The 25,114-nt window shown below is 37.3% G+C and overlaps 1 protein-coding gene across 3 annotated transcripts in view; it reads right to left on the reverse strand.

Moving 5' to 3' along the window:
- Positions 1-25,114, reverse strand: part of dbn1 (drebrin 1) — a 133,301-nt gene that overhangs the window by 33,166 nt on the left and 75,021 nt on the right. For all 3 annotated transcript variants that reach the window (XM_088012355.1, XM_088012354.1, XM_088012356.1), the window contains exons 2-4: positions 7,050-7,105; positions 5,116-5,228; positions 1,523-1,597 (exon numbers count right to left, since the gene is read on the reverse strand). In XM_088012355.1, coding sequence (XP_087868481.1) covers positions 1,523-1,597; positions 5,116-5,228; positions 7,050-7,105 — 244 coding nt within the window. The remainder of the gene's footprint in view (positions 1-1,522; positions 1,598-5,115; positions 5,229-7,049; positions 7,106-25,114) is intronic.

Here is a 25,114-nt window from a genome sequence, read left to right on the forward strand (position 1 = left end):
CAGAGATTCAGGATGATCAGTCTGGATTAATCTAAATGCTCATAAACCATCTTCAATATTTCCCAGCAGATCAATATGATTTCTGATCAATCGCTCCTTCTGAATCCTTCATTGGGGATGTTCTCCATCAGAGCCAAAGAGCTCCACATTTACACGGCTCACCTTTGCGCAGCTACACTTTTATACGTGTGATTGCATACACGCCTTGATCACCTTAAAAATAATCAAACCTGTTGATTATTTTTGATCAGCAGGTTTGAGTTAATCTGCTGATCCAACCCTGTTTTCGTTTTTAGTGAGAATGAAATTACCCCGCAGATGCATTTCATGCGCTTCGGCTCACGGACCAATGCGTTACATCTTTATGAGACAAAAACTGAGGAAAAGTACTATTAACATTCGAGCGAAGTTTTCACATACTTTTATTTTTATTTTCTTTATTTTGTGTGGGTGTTAGCTTATTGTCTGGGGATAAATGCGGTTCAGTTTCATCGTTTACGTTGAAGCAATAAAATATTAAAATCATGAAAAGCATTGGTTGATGCTTCTTGTCTAAATAACGCCAAGTGTAGTCAGATTTCAGTGTATTTAGGTGAGTTTTCACGCTTTGTGGTTTGATATTGTCCACAGAAAACGTTTGCGTGGCTGCCGCACATTTTCACGCCAGTGAAAAAGTGTGCATATATTTACGCAAACCCTGATGCAAAATTAATTTTTACACATGCCGACTTTTGCGTAAAATATGGGACTGCACATTTTTTGTGCGCACACACGCACGCTTTTATGCTTGAGGCCCCTGGTGTTTTACACTGTCGGCGCAGATCGGCAGTTCAGAACTCTGACCAGCTTCTCTGCTTTTCTCGTCTTTATTATTGTCAGTTCTTCAGAGAAACGAGCTGCTAGCAACTCTCCTAAATCACGTCGTGTTCCTGTCGCTCCCTGTGAATACACTCACAATTACGATATTCTATACTGAGCAGCTCTCTGATAGTAGACGGTGTATCCTTGAACAAGTTTCACTAAATATTGTATTATAACCGAAGAGAGAGATGTAACTTCTATCATGAATGTAGATTAGCAAAAAACCCTACAAATTACAGTGGAATACAGTTACTTCCGGTGGGCGCTGGAAGTAAGCCCCATAATTGTTTCCCCAGTAAGCTTCCCAGGAATAAGGTGGATAGTTGAACTACGGCTAAAAATGATGAGAATCCAATTAATGTTGCAGCTTTTTAACTATTTAAAAATTTCTTCCTGAAATATTTGCAATGAATTATCACAAACAATGACACTAAAAGTTTTGATAATATGTTTTTAGATCTGTTTTCCTTTATTTAAAATCCTAGAAAGAAAATGCTGGTTCTTTAAAAATGGTAAGAAATGTCCTGAAGTAGATACTTGTCCATAAAGTTGTACTTTTCCACTCAGGCTGCATGTTTAAAGTGGTTACACTAGTGGAAGATGAATATGACTTTATATATTCTTATGGGTTATGTTGCTCATGTAAGTTTGCGGTTCTCACCTGGAAGAAATCTGCAATGGTGGCAACGTGGCTGGCACAAGCACACTTCCTGGCATCTGGAACATCTTCTCCCACCTGCCATAGAGAGAGAGAGAAAAAAAACATTGATTAGCTTTAAACATTGAGACCAAAAGCAAGGATTGAGTGACACCCCAATCCTTGCTTTTGGTACTTAGAGTAGATACTTACTGACCTTAGTGCAGATACTGGTTCCTCTCCAAAACAAACAGGTTGTCAATTCATCAAACAAAACTAAGGACAGAAGTTGTCTAGAGATATCAAACTGTACAAGACACATTCTGGATCTCAATTTATCAACATATTTATAAATATATTTTAGATTAAATGAAGATTTTGATAAAAAGTTGATATAATGGGTTGCTGTGGTGGCACAGGGGCAAAGCACAACCCATGTATTAAGGCCTTAATCCTCATGCCGGTGGTCACAGGTTTGATTCCCGGCCTGGTGACATTTGCCGCATGTCTTCCCCATTTCTCATAACCCTCTTTCCTGTCAAACTACTTTCAAATAAAGGCCACTAGAGCCAACAAAACCTAAAAAAAAGGTTGATATAATAAAGACATCAACCTACAAAATTTCTTAAAGAATTGCACCTAATCCCTGCTGATACTGCATGTCCATGGTAAAATTTGAACTGTGGTAGCAGAATCTTCTGGTGTCAACAAATGTCAAAAACATTTTATGTTTTCAGTGTTTTATGTAGGTCACATAACAGGCTGCAGAAAGGCTTCACTTCTAGTTTTAAAATACAAATTCAGCACCACATATAGTGAACTAAAGTAAAGTTGTCTGCATGTTTGGGAGCATAAAAAAAGTGAGTCCCACAGCTGGGAGGCGAAATGAAGATGTACACATGGAGATTAAACAATGTTAGAAACTTGTGTTTAGCAAAATGTGTCTTTTCTCAATCACAAACATCTGTGGGAAAAATGAAATAATTATAATAAAATAAAACATCAAACAGCAGCAAGTGCTTCCATTCATTGGCAACCTTAAAGAAAGTGTTAAAAACAAAGTCTCCATTTTGTTTGCCCACTTTATTTGGTACACCTGTTTGCTTGCTAGCAAAACTTGTTAACAATCAAGTTATGTGGCATGAACTCAAATTTAGACATCAAATTCTTTAAAGTGAAAGAGGAAGAAAACAGATGGGAGCTGTTGTCAAATACACTGGCCAGACTTTCCCAGAAACTCAGACTAATATTAACACTGAGTGGCTGATAATTGTAAGTTTTAAGTTCAGGCTGACTATCCAATAAAAAAAAGACCACTTGGGGAATAAAAGTTGATGTATATCAGCTATTTTCCTGAGGAATGCATGGATGTAGGGCGACTGCAAAGTTTTCTCTGTGTGCCCAAAAGGAAAACCCAACTGGGAAACTTTATTACACCAAATCTGACTCTGGACCTAAAATATGATCTGTAATTTATTATCTTGTACTTTCCAAAGAGCTTCAGTAAAACTGGAATTCTCTTGTTTCTTGGACACAAATTCTTGACTTAGCTGAACTAAAGAAACCTTTTGGACGAGAGTCTTTGAGAAACAATGGAATTACGTTTGCCTTCAACCTAAGTACAGAAAATTGTAATTTCACGAGTGACTGACACTGCATCAGCATATCTTATATTTTAAAAATATACCAGAGGTCAAAGGTGACAGTTTCCAAGGTTTTTTATAGCTGTAATTATTTAAAAAACTGCAGTTTTGCTTAATAAAGATGACGTTGGCCAACGAACCAAGACAAAAAAAAAGTTAAACCCCAGCTGCACTGAATATTTTAATTTGAATGTTGTTTTTTTCAGAATTACTCATTAATTTTCCTTTTTAGTGACCGCATTCGACAGCAGCTTGAGCCTTGCTTTGCTCTCGCTTGCTACGTTTGTTCATCTGTGTGCGGCTCAGTTACTGAAACAGTTTTTATTATAACTTTATAATAAAAACTGTTTTTTTTTAAAAGTATATAATCTTTTTATTATATACTTTACTAATCACAACTCATTCATACCAGGACAAAGAAAACGCAGTGAGCACCAATTACATGGAAAAAAAGAGGCTCATCTCATTTACATTCATAACAATTTATCTAAATTTCATGTTTTTGTGCCAGGATCAGACAAAAATACAGCTGGAAAGTTTAATTTATGAACTTTAATTCCCCCTTCTGGCCCAGTTCAGACTGGCTTGGCTCATTTGAACTCCGTCTGTTGCTCTTGTGGCTGTTTCTGTTGTTTGATGATGAAAACACCAATGACTGCAATCCCAGGCTCAATTAACCACCAAATGTCTTCCTGTCTGACTCTTTCAATCACTATTTGCTACATTAATGAAAGGATCTCTGGGTGAAATTTTTTTCCGCTCACCTCTGCAGATTGGGTCCTGGGAACAAACCAAAAAAAAAAAAAAAACAGGCAGTAATTAAACATAAGCTTGCTTTCTTTCTTTCTTCATCATTCTGCACTCTGTCATTATGTACTTGCTCAGTGAGCCCCTGCGGCTGTCAGGTCCACAAAGTTAAACATTCATCATGAAGCTCTCAGGAGTCTGTCTGCGTTCAAATGCTCTTAACAGGCTTTTCTGAGACTTTCACTGAGAATGAATGAGCTCAACTTCACAAATTATTTGTGTTTTCTTTCTTTTGTCACCTATATGTTATTGTCTTACAATAACATATAGGTGCTTTCATTTGTATTGTCTTACATTTGAGGTCTTACATTTGAGGTTGTTTTAAGTCATATCTCAATTTGGCCTAATTATCAAAAAGTTGTTATTTGGCTAATTAAAACACCAACATCAAATACATAAAAGACACACTTTCACTAGTGTTACATTTTCTCTACTCTGGATAAAACAGTATCCTTACTGGATGTTTATTTTTTCACTTTATTCAATAAATTTACAAACAAATTCAAAGGATGAAAATTGATCTATAATAAATGGTGTATAATTGTAGAACTTCTCTTCATCAGTGCAGTGCAACTTAAAACTCATTAAGCTATATTTATCTGCACCAGTGATTAGCACAATCAGAATCAATAACCTGTGAAGTAATTAGTGATATATTCACTAATATTAAAGTTTTCAGGCTTGTAAAAGAGCTGCCTCGATCTTGTTCAGTTTAGAGATGAATTCTTGAACTGGAGTGACGAGGTCAAAAGATAAAACTGACAAACTCAAGAAAGTAGTGTAGTGGTTTTTTTTATCTGTCACAATCGAACTATCTGTTTCCATCTCCAGACATTTAAATATAGTGATTTCCAAGAAAAATCTAAACAAAAGTGAGTTTTATTGATTCTTGTTTGGACGCTCTTAACTTTTTGTTTTCTATGTATTTAAAATCAAGTAATGATATTTAAATCTAGATTATTGTGAAACCATGACAACACCTTGATGAATCGATCCATCAGATCTGCAGCAGCTGTGCACTGAACTATGTTTAGATCAATCCCTGAAAGATAAGCTACTAAATGCGCTGCAAGTCCTTCTGACCTGGACATCCTTCATTCAACACACCGAAGGACAGTCTGCCTCACTTCCCCTCCCCTCCTGTCTGCCCCTCAAACAACGACTCACCCAGTTGATGAGGATGTATTGTGGCAGAGCAGCAGTGGGCTCCTTCAGGCTGCAGAAGCCATACATCACACTGCTGTTGTCGAAGGTCAGTGTGATCTCTGCTAGACCTCCTCCTGCAGGACAGAACAGAGGAGAGGCTTTTGGTTCCTCTTGCTCAGGTGTCTGCAACCTGAGGCTCCAGAGCTGCAAGTGGCTCTTTGGACCTTCCACACTGGCTCTGTGAAAGCATGCAACGATTCATCAAAAAAAAAAAAAAAAAAGAACTCAACAGAGTTTCTTCAGCAAGTTACGACCACCTGTCTGCAGATTTTACCAACTCAAATTTAAGACCTTTTTGAGAGCATTATGAATTAAATTTAAGACCTATGTCTCCACAGAAATGTACAAACTTAGTCCAGCCAACAGGCAATAAATTTGCATCCACCCACGATAGACGCAAAAAATTAGCTAGTTAGGTATATTAGCAGCTAGCCCAAACTGCCTCAAGTCACAGAATGCCATGAAGACATCTGAGTCTGACTCACCCTTTCGCCTGACAGAAAAGTCTCACTAAAAAAAACAACATAGAATTGACGAGATGAAATAGCCCTGTCAAGATAAAATTAACACAAACTTACTTTTTAAAAAGAAAATAAGACATTTTAAGACCTTACATTTAGATAGCTGAATTTAAGACTTTTTAAGGATGCATGGACACCCTGATATTCATGTGTTAAAATGGCTCAGTCAAAGTCCAGACCAAAGTTCAGTTGAAAATCTCTGTCAATACTTCTAACATTCATGTTTACAGATGTTCTCCATCCAATTCAAGCTGAAGATATGCAAAGTTGCTGAAACCCCAAAGCGCTTGGTGGTACAACCTGGAGTATTCAATACAAAGAGCCACATTTTGAGGAGAGACTTGTATTATTTTCCTTCTACATTGCACTACTTAGTGTTGATTTGTCACATAGAATCCCAGTAAAACACACTGAGGTTTGTTTGTAATGTGTCAAGTTAAAGCAGCATATAAAAACTCTACTTCTTTGTGTATGATACAACAGGTTGCCCCTGCTGGTTGAACCAGATGACTGAGCTTCCTGGTTCTGGTTTAGCTTTAGGTCTCTTCCAAATGTTGGTATTCGTATTGTATTTACTTGTGCCCTTGGTACAGACACATCTGGAGTTTACAGCATCTAAATATTACTGAAAGCAGGACAATATAAGGTAATGCTTCTCCATAGCTGCGCAGAAAGGCACTGTTGTGTAATACAAACAAAAACAGGAGCTTCTTTTCAGGCTGAAAGCAACATAGCTGTGTTAAGATAACAGATCTGCTTTCAGTGATCTATTTGTTGCCAATGTGGAACATTTTATAACAAACCCAACCTTCAGCAGTTTTCTCTCCTCTGGTGTTGAAGCATTTGGTCCATATGCACATTTGCTAATTTATGAGGAACCACTCACACAACAGTTGCAGTGTCAACATGGCATCGTGAATCGATAATGAATCAAATATAAAGAAGAAGCCTTGATCTGTTAGCAGCAGTGCACTCCAAAAACAAAATCTTACCAAGTATTTTTGGTTTAGTGTCTGGTGCAAATATGAGAAAACATAGGAAAATGTTTTAAGTGAAATAATCTGCCAGTGGAATTAATACTTTTTAATCAATAATCAATACTTAAAACAAGCTTCTATATCTTGCTTTAATGTTACTTGTAAGTTAGTTTCATCTTATTTCATGTGTACTGACAATTGCACTAGAAACTAGGTCAAAAATACTTGGTAATGTTTGACGTTTTGATGAAGGACCTGGGGAGCTCATCAGCTTTACTGCCTTGCGTAAAATTTTCCATTTAAAACATGGAAATTACAACAACGATGTGTTCCTCCTGAGGGAGTCCCAGCAGAGACTGCATGTGTGAGGGGAAATAAAAGAGATGGAAACGCGTACCACCGGATGCAGCCAGTGTCAGGTCATTACTCTCATCCTCATAGGTGTACAAGGCCCTGTTGAAACACAGAGAGGGGCTGGTATTAGGCAAAGATTCATTAGAAACGCAGCGGTTACAGGAAATCACTGAGCTAATCAGCGACTTCCTGATAAAAACCCAGAACAGGTAGAAACAGTCAACACATTTGTTTGTATGTTTAGCTCAAGAAGAGCAAAACTTTAAAAATTTTCCTTCATCCAGACATATTCAAGAATTTGTTGATAATCTGTGGCTGATGTCAGAATAAAATGGGATAAACATGATTATAGTTTAATAAATATCTTCTAAAGTCTATCAGAAGGAGACAGACCCCTGATATTGAAACCTAACGTCTACCTCCCAGTGTGTGTACATATGTAACCTTTATTTAAGCAGGTATATATCATTGAGATTAAAAATATCTTGACATGAGAAACCTGGCCAAGACTGGCCATAGTACACCAACAATTTCAAATTAAAACTACAGATATCAAAACCCAGTTCAAATACAATATGGATAATAAAGGAAGAAAGAAAAAACTAAGAGCAAACAGTCATTAAAGTAAAAATGGGATTAAAATAGAGCTTGATATTAGTCAAAGCATCTACAAAAATACATTATTTACAAACTAAGAGTAGCCTTAAGCACATTAAATGTTTGTCATTTAAAGAATCTTTTTTTTTCAATCAGAATTAGTTTTTGATTCTTTTGCAGATCAACCTCTCCTGCCGATATAATCTCCATGAGAGATTCTATAAAGATACAGAGTCTGAACTGTAGTAGATGACTGCTGGCCTCTGTTCCATATTAAACGGTGTGCCATGTGCTTCTGTGAGGATTATCAGCCAACCTCACACTGTGTGAACCTGAAGCTTTAGTTTGGTTAAACTCTGACTTCCTGCTGACCTCAGCTCGCCTCCCTCCATCCTGTTTCTGCAGAGTCACTTTGCAGCTTTTGTCTCTTTTTCATTTTCCTCTCTGATTATGTCAGCAGAAAACTCTGCTCCACACTCAGCTGTATTTACTCCTGTTAGGGTAATGAAACAGACATCTTGGAGTCAACATGATTTATCACTTTGGGGTTAAATTAGGCAGACAATGCAACAACTCAAGTAATTTGGATTGCCTACTTGCCTGATTATAGTGCAAAAAGAAAGATGATCAAGAGAAAAGCAAGCAAAAATGGCTGGACCTTAATCAGAACCAATCACAGCCTTGAAGCCAGACTGTCTTGAAAACATCCAACTAAGCTCGACTGTTACAAAGCTTTCTGAAAAGATTATATGTAAAGTATCAACTGAAATCCTGGCCTGATTAAAATGTGCAGTCTTTATGCACGTGACAGAGAAGATTCTAGATGTTGGAGCTACAATCCTATTTTGTTTTTGTTTCTGTAGCTTCACAGATTTTACATTATGCTAAAGCTGACTGACAGTTCAGCTTTTTGAGAGTATTTCAGTATTCTTTGATAAGTTGTCTCCTTTTTACCCTACTGAACTAAATTAGAATCTAATGAAGTGCTTTGTTTTTGTTTTCTTTCTTTTATAATCAATTTGTTCAGTGACTGTTTTGGTTGTTTATGCTAATTGTGTTAGCTATTTAACAACTAATTCTTTAACATTTTTCCTCAGAAACCTTCATGATTGGAGTTCAGCTTAGTAGTTATATATACTGCTGTATTGATTGTTTCCCCTCATTTTTAATATTAATGAGCTAATAAGGTTATTAGCTTAACTTATGTCAAAACATTAATTCAGTAGTTTCTACACCACAGAATTCTGGGATTAACTTTACAAGCCTCCACGCTCCATTTCCCATCCACAAAAAATATGGGAATAAAATTTGTCTTTTTAACAAAAAGCTGATAGCAACATGATGCAAACTGTAATGTATTCTTTAGAAAGTTAGCTGTCATTTGTCAGCACAACATTAGCTCATTCCTTGAGCTCAGGAGTTGAGATGTTGTTCTTAAAATGTACAGAAAATGGGAACCAGTGCTTAAAGAAATACTAACGGCAAATCAGGCCAAATCCAAAAAAGGTATTATATCACGGTAAGGGGCTTATGAATAAAAAAACACATTCTTCTTTATATGTGAAAACAAAATGGAAAAAGGAAAGTAAAATGAAAATACCAGAAGAAAAGTGGCATAGTTACTGCATGACAGTTTGGAGATGTACCAATTTGTACTCATGGAGAGAATTTAACTGGAAATGCTTGCTTAGATTTTTTTGTAACACCGAAACAGAAAATCTCTCATACCAGGATGGAGCCTATAAGTGCTGGAGGCAATGTGGAAACACAGAACCCAACCACTGGCATATATTTTGGGATACAATTATAAGACATTATTGGGTAGAAATACACAAAAATATGGAAAATATCTTGAACATAAAAATACCTTTTAAATTTACTAGTCTTATTCTAGGTGACACAGAATGCCTACCTAACAACGCAAAATATCTGTTTCAAATATTAATCACGGCCTGTAAAAAAAACTGTCACCAGACGCTGGCTCCTCCCTGAGCCTCCTACTGTAGAAGAATGGATAGAGTGTGTTAATGAAATCTATCAGATGGAAAGATTAACATTTCTAATTTGTTTTCAAATGAATAAGTTTATTACCTTGTGGTCCAAATGGATGTCATATGTCAACCAAACACAGTATGCACTAGATTGAAGAGAATTTAAAAAGAAAGGCTTCATCCTTCAGAAAGTGTCTATTTACAATATAATGTACTTAGTTATATACATAAAAGTATGTCTTTCCAAAACAATACCCCCTTGCTCCCCTTTTTGTTTTATTTTATTTGCTTTTTGTTGTTTTTTGTTTGTTTTGTTTTGCTTTTGTAATTGGAATTGTAAGGAGAAGGAATGTTTTATCTGATCACAGACTGAAACTGTGCTTTTGTAATCTTCTCAATACCTCAAAAATAAAGAATAAAAAAAAATGTACAGAAAATGAGTGAGAAAGCTGTAAGACAAAAGATCAAAGTCTGGCTTGAATATTTCAACAACACTTACGCTGAGTGTTTATCAACATATGTGGTTTGTATCTGCCGTTATTAACACTACAACAGTTACAGAAGAATGAGAGGCAACAGAAGAGTTCCACAGGCAGAAACAAACAGGCTGTTAGGAAATGAAAAGATGACAAACAAAAACAGCCTGAGACAAAAGACGGAAGAGTTTAGGACTGAGATGGTGACAGAGCATGAGTCTCTATCTATAAATAATTCTCTTTAAGGCAGACAGCAGCTTATTATTCATTTAAAGTCCTCATGACCTAGAAACTGCTCCGTGTGTTTGTCTGAAAGCAGCTTAGGAGGAAGGTAAGTGGAAAAAGAGAGGACACCTCATGAGAGGAAGAAAAGAATCACAGAGAAAAGTGGAAAAAATGTCAAGATGGAACGATGAAATATGAGTTGAATAATGAAGACAGATGAGGGCTAAGTTCATCAACTAATCAGACTCCATCCACAACGTTTTCATCAGAGCAGTGTGCATCCAATCAGGGCAAAACTCTCGTCTCTAACAGGCACTTTCACTGAGCAGAGCATCTACATTTTATTTCAAATACACATGTGAAGGTCAATTCATCCTTTTACAGCTCTGAGCAGATCGTTTTCAATATGAATGCAGACTTTATACATTCAAAACTAGGGGTGGGTGATAAAATGATTTTATCAATATATTAAATTCTTGGCTTTTGAATATTTAATTTTTTAATAATTTGGATTATTTTTCTTCAGTGCAGTTCAGTGATGTTAACACATGAACTATGATCACTTTGTGAAGTTATACTCTGGTGTCCGTTTCAGATAAGGTTACAGATAAGGTAATACTTCGTCTTTTAAAACATCAGCATCAAATTATTATCAGAAGCAAGATTTTGAAATGTGTCGGGAAAACAACAGAAAGGACCACACAAACTGAGCTTTCTCATTAAAAAACTATTTTTTTTCTTGTATTTTCTAAGTTCTAATAAAAAAAATATTAAAAACCAAACAATGATGAATACAACCTTATGTTTGACATGTTCATGCCATCTAGACCGACACTTTCTGTGCAACAGACTGATATGCTGACAATTCAACATCATTTTTCAGGAAAATGACCACCAATTCAGGTTGTTTCTTCCCAACTCTGGTGTATTTGCTCTTCATGCTGATTCTGTATGTTAATCTGACGTCAGTTGAATGCTTTACCCCTCCCGATGTCGGATTTAGAAACAAAAAGCCATTTTGTCTGGCAGGAGAGGGAATCTGCTGTTCAATAAAACTGTTGCCAAGACAAATCAATCCCAAACCCCCTCCGGTACACACTAACACCCCTACAGGGAGCAGAACCATGGCAACCAGGCAGCATCCAGTCATTGTCTTGGTAGCAGCAGTCTGTGACCTGAAGGGATGGGAGTAGAAGGGGGTGGGAGAGATTATGTAAAGACACAAGTAGGGTTGAAGGACAGTTGTGTAACGATTTATGAGTCTAACCTAAGAAAAAACCTTGCAGGTCCTTCACTGAAATACTGTGGTGTCATGTTCATAAGAAAAACAGATAAGCACGCTGATGCTGAATAAACTCAGAGTACATGAATTTTTCTGACTTCCACCATTTGTTGCCAGAGTGTAGTAATAAAAAATGTGAAAACTTAAAGTTTGTTTGTCCCAATGCAAAAGCATCAAAAGGCTGAGCATTTCGCTTGTAGATTTCTCATTTCAGTCAACATTTCTTATTTGATAGAGGTGGGTTGAGCACCCAGGAAATGTACTCAAGTAAGAGTAGCTATACTTAATTTTTATTCCAGTAAAAATAAAAAGAAGCGGTCCAAGAAAGGCTGTTTGTGTTTTCCTTTCCCCTACCCCTTCTTTTGTTTGTTTCTTCACAGGTAGTAGGAAAGCTGGTGTCAGTCTCCCCTGATTGATCCTCTCCATTCATGGGCCAATCAGTATCCAGGGAGCCTGAATATATAAGCAGCCCACCTAGGTAACTGAGAGCTGCTCTATCTGACTGGCTAGCTGACACATATCTTGTTGCTGGTGCTCTTTGTGTAAAGGTTTGTGGTGGGAGTTAGAGGACTAGGTAAGTTTGGGGTAACCTGTACATTTCGGTCACGTAGGTGTTTTTCTGTTAGAAACACTAGGTAAGTAGGTGGGTGCCACCCATGTAAAGTTTTGGTGAAACTTTTGTTAGATTAGGTAAGCAGGGTTTTTGTTTTCTATTTCTTTTCTTTAGCATAGACGGTAGTTAGGCCCTGTTTTATTATTTTCTTTGATTTGGCACCACCTAACTGTCCCTTTCTCCACCACAGTTTGTATGAGCCTTCTGGGATTTTTGTGTAAATAAATCCCTTGGGTTTTTTTTTTATTTATTTATTTTTTTATCACTTTCACTTGGACTCTGTCAAATTTTTGTGATTGTCGTGTTACTCTCCTTCTCCTGACAAGGGGGGGCCATAACACAAGTGGGGGCTTGTCGGGGATCACCATTTTCCCTGAGCTGTAGACATCCACAATAATTTGAAAGATCATTGTGTCCGTTTAGAAATGAGCTTCAGCTTAGAGGAGTTCGTACAGGCTCCTAGCCATGAACAGCTGGAAATGTATCGTAAGAACAACTTATGTCTGGCTGATCACTATGACATTCCAGTGAATTTTTTTTTTTTTTTTCAAAAGTTGAAATTAAAAACATTGTTGTTCAAAAACTGGTTGAGATGAAAGTCCTGGTTGACTCGAGCAAAACTGATCTGGATGTTTGTGGTGATCCTTCTGTTGATCTAGGACTCCCTCCTTTGAAAGGTGAAGGAGCCGCTGTAATGGCAACTCCCCCATAGGGGTTGGCAGAACTGCAGGCGCCCCCTGCGACTTTACCACAGTTCAATTCTATGTCACCAGAGCTCAGTGACTCCAGTGATAATGCCAGACTCAAGGTTTGGCTGGCTCAACTATAGTTGGAGGCACAGGAGAGGGAGTTGGTAAGAAAAGCTGAGTTTGATTTCAAACTTGAAATGCGCAAATTGGAAATTAAAGCTGACAAAGAGATTAAACTAAAACAGCTTGAGGTAGAAGCCATGAGGCTTTCACGTGGCAAATCACCTCCTCGTTCATCTGTGTACTCTGATTCTTCACAGGTGGTGCCAGATAAAAACAAGTTTGATGTCTGCAAGAATATTGCTTTGGTGCCTAGCCACAGATTGCACACCCCTGGTATAGTCAATGGATGGATGATGAGCAGCTAAATTTAGTCTGATTTGTACACTACAAATAAATCTCCAGAAGCTTGTCTACATTGGTTTACTGCAAACCTGTATTTCCAATCCTAAATCCCAGTTCATTTTATGAATTAGAACACTCAACAAAACAGGCCAAGAGACTGTTTGGACCAGAGTCTGCTTTCTGATGCACATCATTCATTAAAACCCCTTCTTCACATGCACAAAAGTTTGCTTTTTATCCTTTAAATCAGTTTTACAATCTTTCAACTATGAAATGGATCAGCTGCTGTGAGGAATGTAAACTGGCCAAGTTCATGGAGCAGCACAGTCCAAGACAGTTCCAGTGAGTTTAAATGACTCAAAATGGGGACAAAAAATCGTTTCCCTTTGGGCCTCTTGGACACAAGTCGAACGGATGATGTTACAAAACCAGGCAGTGAGCGCTCAGCTCTCAGCTGCTGTCAGCTGCTGCTCTCCTACAGGCTCAGTGGAGATGAAACATTAGAGACACCGACTGCAGGTCTCATTTAGAAGTGTCATCAGTTCAAGACTGAGATCAAAAAGACAGAGAAAGGAGAGGAGGGTGATGTTTAAAGGTGACCTATATTTCCTTTAACAGGTTAGGAAAGGTCTATGAGTTATATAAAACATGTTTAGGACAAAATCATTCTTAGAAAATAAGAAATTAATATGCTCAGTTTTGCCTATTTTGAGCTCCTTTCAGAATAAGCTGTTTTAGGGCTCTGTCGCTTTAAATCCAAATAAGTTGCTGCTGGCTCCTCCCCCACAATTCAACTTTTACTGATGAACACGAAAATGGCTGCAAACAAAGATGCGATTATACAACCATACATCTTTGAAAAGCACGAGTGAAGCCTCCTGTACAACCAAAAATGCAAGTGGTTTCTGAATGCTAAGTTCACAACTAAACACTTGTCTTTTCTAGTAGCCATTGGATATGTCATTCCAAAACTGACATAATTAAAAATAAAAGCAGAAACATATAAAAGTTTCAATAAGTAAATCAATACTTAAAATGGACTAATTAATTTTGATTTATATATGCATTTTGTAGATTCATAGGTTTGGGCTATGAGTACTGTAATGCTACCCAGCCAACAGGTAGAAGATGAAGTCTTAAAACACCGCCCCTCCTCATTTGCATAATGAGGCAGAGATACATATGAAGTAAAAAGAGGAGACAGAAAAATTTAAAAAGAAAAAATTACAATAAAAGGAATTGTGGAGGAAAAACAATTAAAGAGACACAAATGCATCTGTAAGTAAAAGAAAAAACATTTCTAAAAACCAGTAAAATTTAAATTATGAGCGTAAAAATGTCATTTATTGGAATTAAACTGAAAAAATAAAAATGAATGCCAAATAATAAGACATAAGGTAATGTTCTTGTTTTTGGTGTATTTTAAATTACTTCATTTATTTATTAGGCAATTTTTATATTTCTGCCTTTATTTTTGGTTTTGGTCGTCTGTAGTTTTGGTTTAAGGTGACCAGATGACCAGCTGTTTGGTGACAGGCTGGACTAACCTGGGGTTGCTAGGTGAATGGCAGTTCCTGATGATTTGTGAAGTTACATTCAGAAGATTTGAAATGGTTAGTTTTTTTTCCCCGACACCAAACAAATATTAACTATTGCCAAAAACCGGTTAGGTGTTCGGGGTGCAGAAGCAGTAGAAACCCAAATGGAAGTACAAAAACATGCATAATGTGAATTTTGCATAACAAGTCCCCTTTAAATACTTTAATAGGGGTTGTTGTTCCTGTGGTTGGATTGTGTAGTCTGATTTACAGAGACAGAATCCTACATGGTGATTTAATGAGCTAAAAATGAGTCAGACAATGAGAACAGGGAGTAGTGGATCATCATTCAGAGGGAATGACTGGCTCTGCTGTCGGGAAAGAGAGCTGGAATCTGGGAATGACTGATGTGTGGATGTAAAAGTGAAACAGCAGCAGATTCCAGCGCGGTTCACTAATGGAGCAGAGTCTGAGCAGGATGAGAGTCCGCTCGCTGAGGATCCAGCCGTGTAGGTGGAGCACCTCACTAATGCCCTCTCTGAGGAGGTAAATGCTGCTTTGAAGCTTTTCCATTTCTGAGAAGTGTTGCTCACACAGTCACACAAAGGCACAAGAAGCTCTTAAGATACAAAGAGAATCAGTTTATTCAGTGTGCTAAAGGTCAGGCAGTGTGAAAACTAAATAGGAGTTTGGACAAACTGTCGCAGCCAATGTGGACAAGACCCAACCTTTAAACATGCACCCTCAGTTTTTTTATTGAAGCCTGTTGCAGCTAATCAACCTCAAAATAGAAATAAATATGCAAGAAAAGCAGGAGAAACAGCACAGCTATGTGTAGTAGCATGTTGCTGCCACATGAGGGCAGTCTGATGAACAGGCGGTGGTTTTTATGTTCTATTTTGTGACATAAGTGAGGTCAGGGATCCTTTGTGACCCAGAGAGCCACTAAGTGTTGATAGTGCCAAGCACATCTCTGACAGTTTGTACAAGTCATTCATTGGTACAATGATTTGCCAGCTATTATAGGGCTTGCCCTCATTAGCTACGGCAGCCCGTGAGGTATATAACAAAAAAAAAAAAAACTTTACAAAGTGCAAATACAATTAAACAAAACAAAATACAAACCACCAACAGTGGTAATCAAAACAGACATATTACTAAACAATCTGCAACATTCTTCAAATAATTTACAATAAATAGTCTACAAATTTGAATAATTTAAGCAACTTAATTTAAATGATTCACTATCCATTACAACTTGTAACAATAGTGTGGCGGATGATGGAACAGTCCGGTACCAGTTGCCTTTTTTTGCAGTCGCCATTCCGGTACTTTCTACCATTAACAAATGCCACGATCAAACGCAGAGAAAGGCGACTGCTACCGGGCTGTTCGTCATCCGCCACGCTGTTGTGACAAGTAGAAGCGGTAATGACGTCACGCATCGAGACGTTCTCCATACGTTGCTAGTTGGCTAAAGACTTATATGAAGCGTAGAACAAGAGCGACGCCAAGTGGAATAAACTAAATTTTGTCACACCCTCATCATGTCTTTGTCAAAGCCAAAGCCTGCAGTTCATGTATTGGAGAAATAATTAAATGTTGATGACATTTTAGGATATTTTTTTTAATGTTTTTTGTGGAATTCTTTATGTGGCCCAGTCTCACCCAGACTCTGCCTCCAGCGGCCCCCGGGTAAATTGAGTTTGAGACTCCTGCCCTAAAGCAATTTACCAGGAGCTAATGCTAATGCGCTAACTTCAGTTCAAATTATATCTACCTTTGAAAGACACCAACCCACGAGCACCGGGTTAAATTTTATGTTGTGAAGTCCAGACCAAAATCGAACTGAGAATCTGTGGCAAAACTTGAAATTTAACTCCAGGTCCATCCAATCTGTCTTGACTAAGATACTTTGCAAAGAAGAATGGATAAAAATGGCAAAGTTTGGACAATACACCCAAAGTATTTACAGAGGAAGGTTGTTTCTAATCATTGACTCCAAATGCACTTGGGAATTTATTTGCATCATGAATCATTTTCCTTCCACTTCACAATTATCAACTATACTGTGTTGGTTTCACAGACAAGCCTCTAAAAACATTCAACTTTCATGCTGGGATGTGGGAAAATGGGAAGAAAACCAAGAGGAACAAACAATTCTTCACATAATTGTTTAAAATAAACAATTTAAAAAATATATGCAAACAGAACAGACCTTCTGCAGAACAAAAAAAAGCATTGAAGCTTTTCTATCCAGCTCAAACAAACTGTGTGCTTAGACAGATTTACCCAGCAGCCACGTTTCAAACAGAACTCATGTTAACACGATCAGGCCTTTAACCAGCAATGAGACGAGGCAGTGCAATGATTCAGAGCAGAGATGTCAGTAAATCTGCCCCCCCAGAGAAAATAGATGTGGCCTAACTGCAGAAACAGACTCACTACAGAACAACACTGCATAATTTCCAGGAATATTTGCACATTTCACTTTGAAACTATTGACTCCAGAGGGTCTATATGAGCCTGAAACACCAAACAAGGTTCATCTGCAGAATCATAATAAAACATGATAAATGAGTGAATAGTCCTTCTACTTCTGCCTGTTTTTTAAGCTGAAACCGTATGCCTCCTCCTCATCTCTCCCACCACGCATCACTAAAAATTCTGCATACTTGTGGTTAATAATGCCTCCACCAGATGGAAAGTAATCTTCCCGAGCTAGAAGCTGCTGAGGTGGTGATATCATTGAGGGAACATTTTCCATTTATACTCAAGAATTTGGTTCAGCAAACGATCAGGCTCTTAACTTGACCAAGAGAAATCTACTACCATTTTTGGGCAGAGAGCTTTTTGCAGATCTGAATCTGGAGAATAGGCTGTCTGGACTGATTTTCTGCCCAAATTAGAGCAAAACACAAAGTATTTGGGTCCACAGGCTAAATAAATGAAGAGATTACCAGCTACACAGATCAGTTATAAGAAGGTTGGACCTCAAGTCTATCAACAGAAACACAATGAAAGTCATAAGTTTATATACCAGTAGAAATAATGGGGAATTAACTTCAGTGTCTACACAAACAACTGGTTTCGCTTCCGTTTCAGACATATTTCAGGCGCCATGTATGGGATCCAGTCCAACTAAATGTAGAGCAACAGGCAACCTGGAGGAAAAAGGGAAAGACTCATCATAAGACAAGGAGGAAGCAGGATTTCCTCAACCTGAAGCTTTCAGAATCTCACTTCTGCATGGCAAGACGTCAGTGCAAAGAAACAAACAAGAAAACCTTGTGAAAACAAATGTGGACAACTATATAACACAGTAACTAAACGTGAAATCACAAGTCCTTTGAGGGGCAAGTCCCACAAAAGTCTCATGTCTCTGAGAGGAAATTACAAGTGAAGTCACAAGTCTTTTTGAGTCAAGTCAAATACAAATGTTTAAGGTTTCATGTCAAACATCAAGACTTTGAGAAGTAAATCCAGGTCAAAACTCAGGTCCTAATATTGCAAGTCCAGGTCAAATTTGAAATTTGTGAGTCAAGTCTAAGTCAAATCCTCATATCATGCTTCTGTTGAACAATCCTGTGCTGCACCATCACTGTTAAATTCCTAAACAAATACCACATGATCGACCTCTACCCAAAACACAAACAGCAACAATATGGAAATAAACCTCTGTTGTTAATATTAATTACAGGACTGACACCAATACATTAAAACCACTGAAATCAATCGATACAATATAAATACCAATCTACTGTGCGTCTCTTAAGCATACATTATGGTGATGTCACAAACATGTTCCTAGTCATGATGCAGCTGAACACTGTGAATACTGACCTCAGTCTTCATGTTGCACAAAATGCATTCATTTCCTCACATTTAGACCCACATAACATGTTTTTAGTTTGGTTAAACTATGTGTTGCTTTATGTGTAGTTGCACGTTGCTTTTGACTGTTGCTCATGGGGAAAGACAGTTCAGTAATCTAAAAGTAATCTTTAAAATTGTGATGCTTTTTATGGGTCAAATGGACTCAAAAATTGTAACAGCAGCTGAGCAGAGGGGCCCAAACAAATTTTTTGTCAGGGGTCACATGATTCCTGGTGGCGCCCCTGTGTGTCTATTGAGTCTCCGTGTTGTCCTGTGTACCTCTTGATTGTTCCCAGGTGTGTCTCGTTCCCTGATTACCCTCTGTGTATTTAATGTCACCTGTGTTCCATGTTCTTTGTTGGGTCCTCATCTCGTTTGGTTTGCTGTCTGTTGTATGTCTAGTTTTCTGCCATCCATTATGCTTCCAGTTGCTACCAGTTTTTGAGCCTTAGCTTTCTGCTCTTTTCTGTGCTGCCTGGACTTTGGACTGTTGGATTTTGTGTTTTTTCATCATTAAAAATCATCATTTCATTTCCTAAACCGGGGTCTGCTGCATCTGCCTCACCACCGTCTACCACATGTCATGACATAAAGCTTTATAGTGTAAATGTTTACTGATGACATGCAGCTATTTTTAAATCAAAACAGAACAAGTAATGAAATTGTACATTTCCATTAACTACATACTAAACAATCACTGCTGTGTACTGTTGCACCTCTACCAAGCAACACTGTTCCCTAACTCAACCAAAAAATACACAAGACATTGGACTCCATTACATTGATCAGGTAATCAAACCAGTAAAAATGCAAACAGTTTTTTAGCCAAGTTTGTTTTCTCTTATGAAAACACATAAGTGTATCATGGTGAAACCATCAGGTGTGCTCTTAGTGAAGCTGATTTTATTATGAAGATGTGTGTTTAAGGCCAGAATTCCTCTAACATTCAGTGAAGGACTATTTTTAGGGGCACAGACAGGTCAGTTCTGCCTTAGCAGCTCTCACAGCCCAGCTTTGTCTGTTTCAGGCCTCACAATGGACTTCCTGTGGCCACGGAGCCTGGGTCGGCTCTGCACCAATCACATCTCAGTGCTGACCCATGCAGGGTCCAGAACAATGTTGGGCCACTGCCATGAGAGTGTAAACACCAGAGAGAACGTCTAGACTGCTGATAGAAATGTTCATCTGGGACCTGGTGGTCTGCAGAGAAGCAGAAAAACAAACCTCTGAGCTTTTTAGGAGCTTTTTCTGTTTCTTAGATAAACTACATATCAGATCTTCCAGCTGTTGCCAGAACACATCTACCTGTCCTCACCTTTGATATTAGGAGTTGCTAAAACAGCCACCAGCTAAACCCTCAGTGCTGCACAGAAATGTCAAACATCATTCCCAAGATTCCTGTTGCAAAACGTCCTTCAGGCATCCTCTCCACTTCCTCCAATAACACTCCCACTTTCCAGTATTTGGGGAATATTTGTATCTACAGCTGGAGAGCTACCTCACCAGTGATTGTTTAGATTGTCTCCTTTTCTCTGCAGATTATTGGACTATTCTTTTCCTTAAAACTTTAAGTTTAGTGAGTTCAGTCTGAAACAATAAAAGCATAGAACCATGTTTAACCTAGAGTAAATAGCCTAAAACAACATTTTAGCTGCTTTGGATTTTGTGTTGCTTTTGTACATCCTATTCTTTGTTTTTCATTTCTATTTACGCATCATCGGCTTTTCCTAAAATCTTTTTAATAATCTAACTTCATGAGCTTAAGGAAAGACTTTTAATGAAGACAAGACAGTAGATGTGTAACAATTTCTAACAAAGCTCTTGAAAAGAGATGGTACACAATGTTGGGTTCTTAACATCAGCAATATTTTTAGGAAACCTACTAATGCATTTTTTAAAAAGAATAACAGATTAATGGCTTCATGGTTCACAATATATTACAGTAAGAACAAGCGGAAACTCACAGCAAACTTCAAAATGCGCTGCAAACATATGAATAACAGAAACAGAAAACAGAAACAGAAAAATGCTGCAAACAAAAAATGAAATTCACACAAATACTGTCCCGAATGAAAATGTAGCACCTTGATATTGGTACTAAAATTGGTATTTAAAATATTTTACATTTCTTAATGCAGTGATGATATTTTCCCAGTCCTTATGAAAATGGTGCTTTGTTTAATGCTGAAACAGCCAAAACACAAGAGGTAGGCGGTGATAAAAACATAATTCCAAATAATTTTAAACTAAATATATCAGAAAAAATGTATTAAACAAAAAATCCAGCTCTGAAGATCTCTGAAGTTTCTGTTTCTTTTATTGATTCTAAAACAAACAACATTGGATTTTTGTTGTGCTTAGAAACGCTACCTTTTCATCACTTCTTTAACAAGGAAGTCTATAAATGTGCAGCTGTTTCACTTCCTGATTTTAAATGTTTTCCTCCTGTCTCTTTACATCCGGTGGCTCTAAATGATCGTGTGTTGAAGCCAAAACAGACCCTCTTGTGTGGCAGAGACTAAAAACAAAAAGACAGGACTTCAAAGGGGAACACACACACAGACCCCCCTTATTGGTGATGGAGCCCTCTGAGTGGGTCAGCAGCCAGAGAAGCCCCTCATCCCACTGCCACAGTGGCCCGAACATCAAAACACTGAACACAGGCGCTCACTCATTTTGCCCACACACAGCTAGCGCTTCACACCGAGGCTGAATGTGAAGTAGGTCACATGACGTTCTCACAATCAAGTAAATTGCAGCACATCTGAGTAGATGACACTGTTCACGTGTAGCTGTATGGAATCCAAGAGATGCCACAATAAGTATGAAAAAATGAACAGAAAGAAAGATTAGAAAACAAATATATACACTCAAAATATAAAAAAATACAAAGTACCAGAACAAAACTTCTTCATGCATTTGTTTTTGCTTCATTTTTCTGTGTTCATTTTTATTTATTTATTTATTTTATTTTTTACATTTTTTGTTATTTCTGCTACATAGTATTTAATGGGAAATTATTTTTGATATCTTTGTTTATTTGGTCAAGTTTACATTTCTTTAAATTTGCCCAGATTTTTAAGGCTATTAGAATTCGTTTATTATTTTATTTCTCATTTTTAATCATTTTACTTATTTTTACTTTTCACCACTCCATTCTGGTCTGATATAATTTTATATCACATTTTATTATATTATTTTATATTATTTTTTAAGGTAATTGTTTTTAAAACCAACCCTTTCACCAACAGTAAAGATAATCAAAAAGTCATTTACTTCCCTTAGAGCATCATATTTACAAGACATTTTTTGCATCTGTTGGATCAAACAAATCCTTAGAATATCTTCCTAGAACTGCAGTGCAGTTTAAAATCTGCTGTGCAAATATTAAAAATCCATGTGTGGAGACTTCAGATACACACATAAGTTTCTTCAGAGGTGTGAACGCTGCGACCCAACTTTCACCACAGTAATGAAACTTCCTGTGCTTTCCCCCCTCCTGTGAAATGATGTCATGCCCCAGTCAGCCATCACAGTCCACAAACACACACTAGTAGGGGGACTTTTCAAAGAGCACACACTCATCAAAACAATGATCTCATCCCTAAACACTAAGAATGAACAAAAATGTACTTTCTGAGAATTATTGGTTTAAATTGAATTGGTGATGAACTTGAAACTGTGAAATCGGATCAACTTGGCCAGAGAAACAAAAGGGTAGCCTTATAAAGTGTGTGTTTGTGTGCATTCCAGCTTGACAGTTTGATTGGTGTGATTTGCCCTATTTGCCAGAACGAAATGTCTGGCATTCTGTGGGAAAACCCACAACACTGACTAATGGGAATTTAAGAGCTGGATATCTAACCCTCTATGGACTGACAGCCCTGTTTGTTCAAAGATGACTTTACTGTGGATGGAAAAAGGTATTGTTGGACTGAGAAGCTTGTTTTCTAACAGTTAAAGCTATAAAGCCCAATAACTTTAGAACGGACTGACTGATGCAATAAAATGGAAGCTGAGCTCATACTGTTGTAAGTGATTTTTGCACTGATTTCATGGAGTTTTGTTGTAAGAAAACAGACCACAAATTAAACCATCTATCAAGGCAGACCAAGTCAAGACTTAATCAAGTGTAGAATTAATCTGATTAAAGTGAAGAAAGCAGTTTAATTAAAATGTACCAAAACTGTAACAAAATGGCTGCAGCTCAATTCACCAATTTGCCAAGTCATTTTCTCATTTTGTAGCCCAGGTATCATGTTGCTAAAAACAAATGTACATTATTTATCTGTAAGCAAATCATTTCATATATACCCAACCTTTGCAAAAGGGCTAAACGATTATTCAAATTCATGGTGATGAACTGATTATTGAAATAATCGTCAACTAAGTGAATAATCAGTTTATAGTTAACTTGAGTATAACTTGAGTCAAAAAAGGCCACTTGCTGAAAGAAGTACTTCACAACTGTAATTAGGCCAAAACTGTAAAATCAATTTATATATTTTGCATTTAAGAAAAAAAAAATAAAAATAAACCTTTGTCTGTAAATCTGTTCTACCCATACAACTCCCTGAAACTTGTTCAAAACCTGGTTCAAAATTTGTAAACAAAATCTGTTAAGCACCTGCTACTATCCAATTATTTAATTAATCCAAAAAAATAAAACACATCAGGCCTACACTGTGTAGATTTTAAGTCAAGCAGAAAGAACATAGCTTTTCTCATGTTGATGTTAGAAATATTTTCAAGCTGCAGATGCATCCTTACCAGAAATGATCAGGTGCTCACTAAAAGAATGTCACGTTATTGCATTAAAAGCATTGTAATGTTTATTTTCTTTTAGAAGGAATTGAACTACTTGTTCATTTGCATCTTTAATGTATTACTAATATTTTATAAAATACTAAAATAATAATAAAGTGGTTAAAGGACAAATCTGCAGCATGTACCATTTTTTTATCAGATTAATAGATTAATCAATTAATTGTCAGAATAGTTGATTAATTGTCAAAAGACTCAATGACTACTTTGCAAATCACTTTATTGGTAGTTATGTTTTTGTGCTTTCTTTGAATAAGACGAGTCACCACTTTTTCCACAATAAAAACTCCAGTGTGATGTGGAGCGATGAGCATCATCAGGCTGCAGGTAAATGAATGCTTTGGTCAATATGAACCACTCTCAGTTATTTATGTCTAAAGTTCTAAAGTGGCTCAAACACCAACCCACAAGGAGCCTGTGTGGGAGGAAGGTGCATAATGAAACAGAAGAGTCCAAATGCATAGGAAGGTTATTTTTAATGGATGACTGGTGCTCCACATTCACCCTCCTACTGCTTTGTAGAGATCTTCTTCAGCTTAATGGAGAATCATGGATTTGATCTGTCACAGTTTCTCTAAAAGGATGAAGGATTTTGTCATGAATTCTGATGAATCAAAGCGTCCCCAGAATTTAAACCCCCACAGTCAGCAGTTCGGTTTCAAAACAGGAAGGAATGTTTGGTTTGTGTGTAGATTTAATAAACTGGGGAATGTGTCTTTGGCTTCTTATGCTACTCTCCGCTTACTGCTACCTCGTTAAGCCCCTCCACTTCGGTACTGCTTTGGTCTGTAAGATTCTTAGATATGTTCTCAACAAACCCATGGCACTTCAACAATATTATTTTACCTTTTATCTGGAAATAGTGTCTGTTTATTCTTGCCATACAGTCCTCTGTATTAATTATTACTCAAAAGGTCTTGCCATACCAGTTTATTCCTCTGCATTTACTTTAGTTTTTTAGTTTATTTTTGCATTTTGTTCTTCGTTCATTTCCATTTAGTTTCCTTTGATTAGTATTATCCCCCCTTGGTTTATTGCTATGTCCACTTTAGTTATTTCCTGTTGCTAGATTTATTTTATCATTTATTGTCGCTCACCACCAGTAATCTTCACTCATCACCTGCTGCGCCGCCTCATCGTCATGTATTTCATGTGTTGATTTTTCACTGTTCAGCGTCGGATTCTCTGTTTTTATGCCATAATTCACATCTAGTTCGTCGCTCCGTTTTATGTCCCGCTTCTCCTGCTTCAGAGTTTTGCGCAATGTGCGCGTCGTTTTTTTTTTTGTTTTTTTTTTTTTGTGTGTGTGTGTGTGTGTGTTTTTGTTGTTGGTTTTTTAACCCCGTAAGCTGCAGGGCGGTCGGGAAGCGTATCGATGGGGAAAAGGCAGACTGACATAAACCTTTTAAAACAACGGAAACAATTTAGGTATTCTGATTATTCAAATGTAAAAGTGCTGTGGTACCGTTGTTCTGTCACACCACTTACAGCACCGGTGTTACCGCTATAAAATGAACGCTCTCTATCGTGGTATCACCCATGGAGGAATTTCTTTATTTAAATGGGTTCATTTTTCAGAGGGATGCAAAGTC

This window comes from Poecilia mexicana, unplaced genomic scaffold, assembly GCF_051168715.1.
Source record: "Poecilia mexicana isolate PSO_F unplaced genomic scaffold, ASM5116871v1 scaffold_14, whole genome shotgun sequence".
Taxonomy (NCBI): domain Eukaryota; kingdom Metazoa; phylum Chordata; class Actinopteri; order Cyprinodontiformes; family Poeciliidae; genus Poecilia; species Poecilia mexicana.